The sequence below is a fragment of the Quercus robur genome, chromosome 3 (assembly GCF_932294415.1).
Source record: "Quercus robur chromosome 3, dhQueRobu3.1, whole genome shotgun sequence".
NCBI classification, from domain to species: Eukaryota; Viridiplantae; Streptophyta; class Magnoliopsida; order Fagales; family Fagaceae; genus Quercus; species Quercus robur.
Window position 1 is genome coordinate 61,311,424 of NC_065536.1, and position 12,374 is coordinate 61,323,797.

Below are 12,374 nucleotides of genomic sequence, written 5' to 3' on the forward strand. Positions count from 1 at the left end.
CTCAGAGCACAAACTTCTACTTCATGCTAGAAAGATAGTGTTCAGTATTCGAAAGTGATGGTTTGGATTTTCCATTAAATTAGATTTCCACAAACTTTCATTATATAGTATTTAATTGAAATTGAATTTATTTCATCGATGGGAACATTTGATTAATTTAGTTTTGATAGGTTTTTCCCAGTTCTCAAATTGGCAGTCTTTATGGGCATAACATTGGGCAAATTATTAATGTTGATTTTCTTCTCTTATTATATTAATCTGATTTTATTTATAAGGTATATTAATCTGAATTTAATTACGTGGTAAAAGAAGATATTGGGGGGGGGGGGGGGGGGGGGGGGGGGAGGAAAGCTATATAGAAGACAATCTTGAAACATCTTTAAGCATGGAATATTAATTATCCACTTTTTCTTTTTCTTTTACTTACTGTTTTTTGCTTTTGTTTTTGTCTTTCAAGGCAATACCACAGCAGGCTTTCTTTTATAGTACAAAAACCGATGGACATTGTGATCTCCGCAACCATCAATTTAGCATTATAGAAGTTTGTTTGTCCTCCAACATGGACATGGGGGGTATTATAGATCGTGACTATTTGGAGGAAGTAACAAATCGCTGGTTGGTGGAAGATTTATACAATCAAATCATATTTGGTGAGTGGGAAATAGTTGTTCAGAACTACAGAAATAATTACAACTTGTTTCGCAATCATGAGCTCAACAAGTTAGGGGAAACGGCATTGCACTTAATTGTCTCCCATGGCCCAGAAAATATTGTTGAAGACCTTGTACAAATAATTTCTCAAAAAAGCTCAATCGAAGAGGTTCTAACCAAAAAAAATAATCAGGGGAATAACCCTTTGCATCTGGCAGCAGCAACGGGGAGTCTGAGAAAGTGTATCTGCATTGCTGAAGCATATCCATCATTGGGGAATGCACGTAACCAGATGGGAGAGAGCCCTTTATTCTTGGCCGCTCTACATGGTAAAACAGACATATTCGTTTGTCTTTTTCACATCTGTAGTAAATATCTAGACGAATCCTACTATAGGAGAAATGCTGGAGAGACTATTCTACACTGTGCCATCAAGAGGGAGTGTTGGGGTAAGCATTTTTTCCTAAAGTTTTCACTTCATCACCCAATTATCCTACTTCTGAACTAATGTTTAATCTTAGGAAAAAGTTATGCTATCATAGAATGTTAACTTAACTGGTAAAGACTCCATTGAATAAGAGGCCTGAAGTTTAATTTTCACCTACACTAAAAATTGATTAGTGTCTTAATATGATAAAAAAAAAAAAAAGAGTAGAAAGAATGAAAGAAAAAAATGTTTCATCATAGGAAAGAGTTATGTTATCATAATGTTAAATAGATACGTAGAAAGAAAGAAAGGAAAAAAAAAAAAAAAATTAGAGGGTCCAACGAGATAATTAGTGGAAGGAAGTTGCTATATATATAGATACTAGTCGCTAACCCGTGCAATGCACGGAAAATTGCTAGAAATGAGATCAACTCCAATATATATATATATATATATATATATATATATATATATATATATTGTATCATACATAAAATCGTTGGATCCAAAGCAAGTTACAAACTGTTCAGCTTTACAATTAGAATCATTTGCAAATTAGACTACAAAATTGGGTAAAAGAATCAATCGCATGTTGCAAACTGTCCATCTTTTTATTGGTAGAAGAATCACTTGCATGTTTGAATTTGGTCTCAATGGATAAAGTGAAATCCTTCATCTAGATATTCCAGTATCAGGATAGATGATATGTTTTTGATAGGTAAGAATTAAGGTAAATAACAATTACACATATATACATAACTCCAAAAAAATAAAATCATTTATTGAAGAAGCTCAAAAATATAAATTTTTCAAAACAAAACAAAACATCACATATAATGCATAAGCACATGTCTACATAATTTTTGAATCATCCAAGTGCAGCAACATTAGAAGCAACCTTTAGGCTTCTTTCCTATTTCAAGTCTCCTAAACAAAGTCCTTTTTCCTTCTCAGTTCTTTTCATCATTCTACAACATAAAAATCATAGTCAACATGTATACATCTCATAAAATCTGTAAGCCTTTTTCCTTTTTTTTTTTTTTTTTTTTTTAAGGAAAAAAATTCCTTCACCCTTCTTAGTTTGACTACAGAGAAATCAAAGTGAATAAAAAACCTTTTTTTTTAAAAAATTAATAATTTAAAACTAAAAGGTCAAAGTTTACTTCTTTATGGTGTTTCACATAGAGTAGACACAAAACCATGTTTTTAATAAGAGTTCAAGTTAAGTTCAAAACACAAACAGGTCCAGTTCAATATAATGCAGCGAGAACCTTTGAGAATGAAACTACTACATACTTCAAATAATTGGAAAGATGTAAATGCATAACCTCAATCATGATTAGAAAGACATTATCATGAATTAGCTCTAAAGTATAAACTACCAAATAAAATTGAGTGGCATCATATTAGGATGATAAACTATCCCACATTAATTTTTTATTTTTTTTACTTAAAAAACATTCCATTGACAAATTGAAAGTACTCAAATAAAACTTTCATCAACAAATTCAGAACTATTGATTCAGAATCTAACTATAATCATTCATGTTGACTTTTAAAAGTTCTACAAAATGACAATGTTACAATAGCAAACAAAGAAGCAATGTCACCATGATACCCTCAACTATATAGATTTTCGTCCATTTGCATAGTCCATTATGTGATTGTTTTATCATTGTACCAGCCATCATTAACAGTTTAACACACACACACACACATAGTGAAACTAATAGTAGCTAATTAATAAAACAAATAAAATAGCTATATAAAGATGCTTGAATCCCAAACATACTAAATAAAAACCCACAATTATTTATAATTTGATTCATACAATTTTTCAATAACAATCAAAAAAATCATTATTATTATGAGAATGAAGATATCCTCACCTTGCATAATTAGTTAACATTACAACGCTATTGAGATTGGCTGGAATGAAATTGAATTTCCACTAATGAAATCCTGGCAACAGAGTATAAAATATTAAAATAGCAGCAACTAAAAGTTCGTAGCTATGAAATTTGGAGTTAGAAGATTGCATAGCAAAGATCACTTGCTAAACTCTGTTTCAAAAATAACATAAAAATGCCAACATTAAGATCAAATCCGGACACAACTAACAGCCCTAATATTTTTTGGAAGGACCTGCAATTATTTGCACAAAGCTACCCTTTATAACAATTCCTAAACCAACAACATCAGTATTTTGCAGAAAATGAACAGCCTAGTATACTTTAAATCATATAGCAGGTGGTGGATTCCATCTACTCATACCTGGCACTGGTAATAAATTAGTTTTGCAATCTAATTGTGATAGCCACCACTACGGTAGAATGTTATAAGTTAGGGGGAAACAGGGACCTTTTTTTTCTAGTAATAATATCTCTCTATTTTTCCCCCATAAACTACAAACACTACCCTTTAAACAAATAATGCATAACAAATAAAATCAATCTAAGCCATCATATATAGTTAATAGAAGCATTCAACTTTTATATTTGATAATTAAAATCATAATTTTGTTATCACATAACCAAAAAAAAAAATAGAATTGATTATAGATTATACCTTAGCACTTTGCCGAACACTTTGAGGGTAATGGGGTTGCCTCTATTCTCCTCTCACGCGATGAAGAACTATTACAGCCTACTGGTTTCTGTTATTCATTTCAAGCATTCCACCATCAAAAATATATCTTGTTAAAAAAAAAAGAATAATAAAAATCAAAATCAAAACAGGGTCTCTAAAAATTAGAAGAAGATAGACAAAGACAGACCTGGTAAGGCCAACCAAATAAAGTGTGAGACCAAATCAAAACCTTAATTAAAACCAAATCTAACCTAATTAGGTAAATCAAAACCAGCCAACCAAAATACCCAAAACTAAATTCTATTAAACGCCCAAAGGGGTCTGACGCTGGCAAGAGGTTGGATAATAATTTGGGTGTGCAAAGGCTTGAATCGACCATAAAGCGAATTAGTGAAAGGCCAGAGGGGGTTCTACGTATTAATGAGACTGAGGAGAAAGAAGAGGATTTGTCAAACAATAGTCGGTGCGATTGAGTAATGAGCCCTAAACGTGCTTATGTTATGTATTGTGCGGCAATGAAAGAATTAAAAAAAAAAAAAAAAAAAAACCTACAACTGTGTGGAACCGGCAAAAATTTCATGATTCTTCTTTGCCATAGATTTGACAACAAAGGAAGAAGAAGAAAACGTGGAAACCTACAAAGAAAAAAAAAAAAAAAAAACTTAAATCAAGAGCAACCCACAACCAAAAATCAACAAAATTCCATGAAAACAAAAACAAAAAAAAACTTAAATCCAGAGCAACCCACAACCACAAACTAACAAAACTCCATGAAAAATTGAAGCGGATAGAGAGAGAGCAATATATAGAAATTAAGGAGAGTAAAAAACATGTTTTAATTACCTCAAAATAATTTGCCGATATAGAATATGATGGGCTGGATTGAACGACGATGGAGAGGCAAAGAGAAATCAATGCAGTGGCGGTTCATGGTGGCGGCGACAGGAGGATCCAGCGTATATGAGAAAACACAGAGGTTGTGGGGTTTGGACGTGAAGGCTGAAGAGGGAGTCCTATACTTGTATTAGGGTTCTAAATTGATAAAACGTTAAAAAGAATATATATATATATATATATATATATATAAAATAAAAAAAAATAAAAAAAAGGGGGGTGACGTGAAGGCTGAGAGAAAGGAGGTTATATATATTATATATTTAATTAAAAGAAATAAATCAGATTTAAAAATTAGAAAAAAAAATGCTGACGTGGAAAATTGTGGAAGCAGCAAAAGCTTCGGTTTTATATATATATATAGATTATAAGTTTGTGGCAATTACTTCACAATTGGCATGTCTTCTTTGTTTTCATTCCCTGCATATATTACAATCCCGCTCTCCATAATTCGATAGTCCATTATCTTAATTGTCAATAATTAATAAAAATCCTTTGTCTCACTCTTAATAATTCACTTTATGCTTTACAATCTGTAGTATGCTGCATGGTTTGATTTATTTATTTATTTTTTAATTTTAAACTTTGGTTATTTTGTACAACAACAAGAGTTAATCTCAAATTTATGTAGTTAGCTATGGTACAGCTAGAGTGGGACCGATTATTTTTACTAACTACAAAACAATTGGGAGATGTCATATTTAACTTAATGAATGACCCTGTCTACTTGTAACAATATTGTAGAAAATTTTATTGCATATACTAGTGAAATTGGCTGCTAATAGAGAACTGCTAAAGCATAGTTTAATTTTTATACGTGGATTACAGATTTGGCATATCGAATACTTCTCCAGCACGAAACCCTCGTTACTTCTGTGGACGAGCATGGAATCTTGCCTCTCAATCTCATAGCAGATAAGCCTGCCGCCTTCAGAAGTGGTTGCCACCTTGGGTGGTGGAACGAGATCATGTATCATTGTTAGTATTTTTAAATTTTCAAGTTACACAAGTCACAAGCTTTCGAATTTCGATTGATTTGAAATCCAAGTTGTACATACATTACATGCTATTTTTGTATTTCTTGAAAAAAATATACGTTAACTTTTTTCGCAGCTTATTAGGTAGACAAGTATTATTAATTTGCATATATATATATATATATATATATATAAATTATATTGATATTTGTTTATCATTAACACTGACCACCTGAAGTATATCTAGATCGACTTATATCTATCACCAACATTACATCTCAATATCCTCTATTGTTGTTTGGAAGGTATACCTGTTGATGATGTGCTCAAGCCAATCGATCCAGGGCAAATGATTAAAAGATGCAAGGGCAAACTAAGTCCCCATTTTCCGGAGAACTACAAAACTTGCGTCAACTTCTATCGATTGTTGGGAAAAATGGCTCGAGATGGTAGGTGAAGTGAATCCCTTACGTTAAAATTAACTTATCTTAAAGGCATCACTAATGATAGAACACAATATCGAGGCAATTAAAGATCATTTAGACCCCCACACCATGGAAATAAATTTTTTTTAGGACCACTATACCATTTGGTAGATTAATGTTGCTTCTCCATTTGTTATGCCACGTGAACTTTTTCGGATAGTGAAAATTACATATGAGAAAGTAAAATGAAAGTTTTAAACATACCTTTCGCAATTTAATTTTACACACAAATTTGAATATTACTATTGGAAAAAATTTATATTAAATAGAGATTACAACACTTAGAAATACAATTGGAGGAAAAAAAAAAAAAAAACTCACCTTACTGCTCTCTTCCCTATTTTTATCTCTCACAATTTTTATTTTATTTATTTTATTTTATTATTATTTTTTTCAAGATTGCACTCTCCATGGTCTCACTCTCACTCTCTGGGACTTCTCACTAACTCACGGCCGAATGGCCTCCTTTTATTTCTTCATTAGCTTTTCTCTCTTTTCTTCCTTCAACGTGTCTCACATGCTTAACATCACATCTTAATAAATGTAAGCCAACTTGCCTTGATTTTTGTACAAAAAAGATGACTTCAATTCTTCACTTTTGGCAAGCTTCTATAGCAAGTCCATTTAACTTTGCTTACTTCTGGATTTGACATACCTCTAATACTTTTTTAATTAAACAAGTCATTTTGTTTAAATTATATAATGATAAGTGGTAATGAATTTTAATCTTTATCTTTAAATTAGTTAGTGGATGATGTGGTAGTTTCTCATTAAAACAAAATGAGATTTTAATTAAAAAAATACTGGAAGTAAGCCAAACCTCTCAGCAACCTGTCCAACAAACTCATTTAATGAGCTAAGCCAAAATGTGGGCTGGACTCACGTGGTGCAATGCACCCAACAATTACTTCATAAATGCATATAAACAGAAATATTAACACCTCTACAATACATAGCATACACAAAACCAAATGAAAATAGTGAATAATTTTGTAGCTCAATTGATATTTCTCAGTGTTTTTAATGGAGAAATTCAGAATTCAAATTCTCTCACTCAACTATTGATGTATAAAGAAAAAGACTAAAGGAAACAAGTATTATTATTACCATTTTTATTTTCCTTTTTCTTCCTTTATTTGCTCTATGCACTTAAGTTCAGCATTTAAGCTACTTTACTTTTCTAGTGTTTACCAAAGGAAAAGCGCTTAACAAAGGCAGGAAAGCAGATGTAGAGAAAGGATCGAATGTTATTCCTGATCAGTCAAAAGATTCAAAACATCAAGGTGAGGAATGCAAACTTTTAATACGAGTGTGTTGAAACAGCTAAAGAATTCTACATTGGTTAGGTTTGAGGTTTATTATAGGTTTATGTCCTCGATGGCAGTCACCTTATATGATGCATGACTAAAGGAGTAATACCGTATTGTAGACCTTTTTGTTTAAAGAGAAATGTTAACGAATGTCTTAAGAGCATTGGTTTAACAACTATTTTTAGAAATATTTTTATGAGAAAATAATAAAGTAATTAATTGTGTTGACATTTTTATTTTTTTATTTTTTATTATTTTTATATTTCTCATAAAAGTGGTGTTAAAACTTTCTTAATATAGTTTATTAACAATTGTCCTAAAGGTATCCGTTAACATGATCCTTATTTAAATTAGGAGAATAAATATTTTAATGGTGGTTAATAACAGTGTATTGTTATATGTGTGTGTATATATATATATATATATATATATATTTATATATATATTCTCAATAACAAGAAAAATTTATATTGGTCTCACTTTGGCTAAAAACAAATATTCTAATTTGAAGATGTCCATGTAAAGTTAAGAGAGAGAGAGAAAAAAAAAAATCATGTAAATAAAACATATGTCGGTGTGTACTGTGGGCTTCGCTGCTTAAGCTCTATACAGCCACCGGCCACTTTCTTATCCTCTAACATTACATTGATTTATTCTTTGGAAGTTAGCCAGGCACGTGACTCGATAATGCAGATCTTGTTCTAAGTACTAACCATGTTTTGTTTTTGATTATTTGTTTGTAATTTTTAGGATTGTCTGGAATATAACTTTATTTCCTCCTTTTACAAATCTTTAGGAGTATTTTAGTCAAAATTAAATCCTTATATGTGGTAGAGTATTAATTAGAATATATTTAAGAATATTTTCTGTTGATTTTTTCTTATTTTCTAAATTAATGGTTAACACAAATATGGGGTTTCTAGGATCTCTTAGCTGCTCTACAATTTCTTTATTATAAATTTGTTGTAGCCCATGGTATTAAGATTATTGACTAATAAAAATTCCACAGTGTTAGGTTTTAAAGGTTTATGATTAAATGTTTAGAGTCCTATTTTGTTTATGTTAGCAAACCGAGAACAAAAACATGTCTAGAATAGGTGTTAGACATTGCTCAAGGTGATATAAGTCAAGTTTCAAGAACATTCAAGCTGCAGGAAAAAGAACTAAATTTCAGTGAAGCTCGACCGATCGAAAATTGCAGTAAAACAGTTTCTGTAGAATTTTAAATCAGGCCCAAGCCCGTAAAAATGTTTAGGGTTTCAGTTCAACACTCTTAAGTATAAAAGGAAAACCCTAACTACATTTTGAAGACTCTTGGAAGACTTGTGAATTACTCCTATGAGATTTGAGAGGTTGTGTACCTTCTAACTCTACAAATGTCTACTGGAATAAGATCTACGATCAAGTGCTGGTGGAATCTAGTTGCTGCTATAATATTAAAAACTGGTGATCTGAAATCTTTGAGTGAGATCTCAAAGTCATAAGCGTGGGAGCTTGTGTGTTGCAAATCTAAGAGAGAAGAGTCCATGGATTCAGATCTTACACGTGATCATGTCAGTAAGTTACTATTGGAGGTAGCAATAGATTTAGGGTTAAATCTTTTATAAAAACTTCAATTCTCTATTAGTGGATTTGTTTACTTTGAAGATAGCTAGGTCAAATCCTCCCCATGTTTTTACCTTGAAATGGTTTGTTTCATTGGTTTTCTTGGATGATCATATTTGTGTGTTATTTATCTTTCCGTTGTGCATGATATGATCTTTTACTGTTTAACCTAGATCTCATAATTAACCTAAGTAAACACTTGGTTAATTTATTAGGTTAAACTAATCTGTTTTAAGGGGTCTAAACAAATAAACACACAGTATAGAAAAATTTTCTCTTTTTGTATGTTCTATATTTTTCCTTTTGGATTCAAGGAGCCCTGTCGTTGATTCAAGAGTTTATTCTTGAAAAAAATGTATTTTGCCAACTATGTTAGTTAGTATCATACCTTTGTCATTTCACTTATTTGGAGGCTAAGGAACGAGACAGTGGCAGTTTCAACGATAGAGATCACAAAGAAGAAGTCCTTAGAAAGGACATTCCTTCTTTATCAATGTGACACCTAGCAAGTACAACTTAGCATGCAACAAGCATTCACAGATATCCTCATATCCTTGCTAGCAAGGTGCTATTGGTCTAAGGAATATTTGTGCCAATAGAAATTCTGGAAACAATGTGGATAACTTTTCTGAAATATAGCTTGATCAAAACAGATAGCACAGACTTTCCTATGATAGATATTTTGAGATTTTCTTGCTAACCTTGATTTTGCTAATTACTCCTTAAAACTCCACTATAAAAGGAAGCCACTATTTACTCAATCATCAACTCAACTATACCAAATTCTATCTTCATTACTACTTCATAAATTAGTCTCTTAGTTCATAAACCCCTTCATAAATATTCCCATACGTACACTTGTCCACAAGCATTGATCTCCTCCATTCTCTCTAAAAATTCCAGCACCATAAAGGGCCTTAAAAGCCATGGCCGAAATTAGTTAAACATCATCACCCCTCTTTCAAATTTATACATATTTACCCATCCATCTGCACAAAGCAACTCCCATCATTTATTATATATTCATCATTATGAGTAGGACATGGTACAAAGAGATCTAGTTTGAATCAGCTCTCTCTCTCCACTCTATCACCCTGTTTGTTTTAGCAATAATATTTTTTAGAAAATAAGTCATTTTTCAAAAAATGTTTTTTATAAAACTATCTTATTTTCCTATGTTTAGTAGTAACCTTAAATGAGTTGAAAAACAATATTTTAACTTCCCTTATTTAATTTACTGTGAGATAGAGTTGTTTTCCAAAAAAAAAAAAAAAAAGTGGAAAACAATATCTAAAAATGAGTCATACTTTTTATGTTGACCAAAAATAGTTTTCCTTTGATTTATATTTTCTAATGCTACCAAAACTGAAAAACACGAAAAATTATCTTTACACAATATTTTCCATTGAAACAAACAGAGCGTAAGTATTCGTCTTTTACTTGTAATCATTTAGACGAAATCATGAGTATTTGTTTATTACTTTTCTATTGAAGTTTATAATGTTTTTATTTTTTTATTTACTATGGGATTCTCTCCTCATTTTGACTTGATAATAGAGGAGGAAACACAAGATTTTTCTAATGTGAACACATTCCTTAGCTTGTTTAATAACTAATCGTTGGACGCTTACCTTGTTTCGTTGTTGGACTATTATTCAAGCACTTGTTGTAGTGGGCTATCATTTCTGTTGACATCATTGCAGGAGCTACTTTTGAGACCTCATTATACTTCTTGTTGGGTGTAATATGGACTTAGAGCTGAAATGGGTCTATCACAATTCATCAATAGCATTTGGGTTATAATCTAAGCCCAACATCGAGTTTTGGGTTTGGCTTCCCTAAAATTATCATTTGCAACAAAATAAACCCTTAAGAGCATTAGCATCAAGTGTTCCAAGTGCCAAATATTTGGCATTTGACACACCAAACACCAAAAAACATGCCTCTTGGGATGTGTCAAATGCCAAATAATTTTGGCATCTGCTAGAGTACAATCCTATTAATGGAATTGTATGGACAAAAATGCTATAATTATTTATTAAACTTCTCTCTCTCTCTCTCTCTCTCTCTCTCCGTTTGTTGCTTCTTAGCCTTCTCTCTCACTATCTTCCTTAGCCACCACTGATCTACCACCCTCCATCGCTAATTTGCTACATCATGCTGCCAATCTCACCATTTTCCCTAGCCTCAAGTTGTCGATTTGACCCTCCTTCTCAGCCACGTTGCCATCTCACCTACTTCCTTTTTTTTATGGGTTTTCTTTTGTGGTTGTCAGTTGATTTTGATGGGTTGTGGTGGTTGATTTTGGGGGGTTGTGAGCCGATTTTAGTGGTTGTGGTTACCATGGTGGGTGGTGGTTGGATTGATTTTGAGTTTTGGCTACAATGGTCGGTGGTAATTGGTTGATTTTGGGTGGTGGTGGGTTTGTGGTAGTGTTGGGCTATGGGTGGTGGTGAGGTTCCGATCTAGTGGGTGGGCTATGGGTAGTTGTGGTGGTGGTGTTGGTTGTGGGTTTTGAATTTATTTATTTAATTGTTTATTTCATTTGTATGAGTTTTTTTTAGGTTTTTTTAATGTGTTGTATGGAAAAATAGAACATCTGATGTAGGTAAATTATAAAATAGTGTGTTAAAATAAATTGATAAAGTAATTTTTTGATGTGTGAAAATATAATTTTTTTAGAACAATTGATGCTGATGCTAACAGAGGTTTTCTATTCTTCCTTTGGGTTTTAGAATTCTTTTAATAGATCTAAGAATTTATTCTTGAAGCAGACGTATCATGTTTCATTTTGACAACCATTAATGCATCATTCTTTATATAACTAAGGCTAAAAGTTAGACATGTCACATGTCGCAACCTTAATTATTTGCGCATTATAATGAACTGATTTTGTTTTGTAAAGGACCCCAAGCTAGAAGTGAAGGTCAAAAGCTTCATTTAATTCAGAGATATTCTCGCGCATGCTATGACATTGCCGTATTTGTATACACAGCAATACTGGTCATCGTTGGAGTTGGTACATCACTCTCTTTTTTTGTTATTATTATTATTATTTTTGATAATGTACTCTTTCTTTCTTTCTTGAATATTTCCACATTTGTAACTTGGGAAATGTTATTTATACACATCTTGTGCTCATGTCTTCTGTACACCATTTGTTCGCACTGTTGATTTTGTGTTAGTGTTTTATTTTGATAAGAGTAGTGTTTGTTTCACACACAACCATATATGCAAGCAAAATTTGCATCGAAATCATGATTTCAGTGCAAATTTAATGGACTTACAATTTGAATATGATATATATGATACAGAGAAGATGTGTGCATGAAGTGTACAAGTTAATATATTCATGTGGCTACATGTTACATGCATATTAATATATTTGCCTTTTCATAATATATATTCCCTTGTATGATTATTAGGATCAGATGAA

The 12,374-nt window shown here is 31.8% G+C and overlaps 1 protein-coding gene across 2 annotated transcripts in view; it reads left to right on the forward strand.

Moving 5' to 3' along the window:
- The first annotated feature begins 520 nt into the window (after positions 1-520).
- Positions 521-12,374, forward strand: part of LOC126718733 (uncharacterized) — a 68,599-nt gene continuing 56,745 nt past the window's right edge. For both annotated transcript variants that reach the window (XR_007653036.1, XM_050421062.1), the window contains exons 1-5: positions 521-1,100; positions 5,390-5,539; positions 5,844-5,987; positions 7,208-7,306; positions 11,844-11,957. Coding sequence is in view for 1 of the 2 variants with exons in the window: in XM_050421062.1 (XP_050277019.1) it covers positions 560-1,100; positions 5,390-5,539; positions 5,844-5,987; positions 7,208-7,306; positions 11,844-11,957 (1,048 nt within the window). In the remaining variant the exon portion in view is untranslated. The remainder of the gene's footprint in view (positions 1,101-5,389; positions 5,540-5,843; positions 5,988-7,207; positions 7,307-11,843; positions 11,958-12,374) is intronic.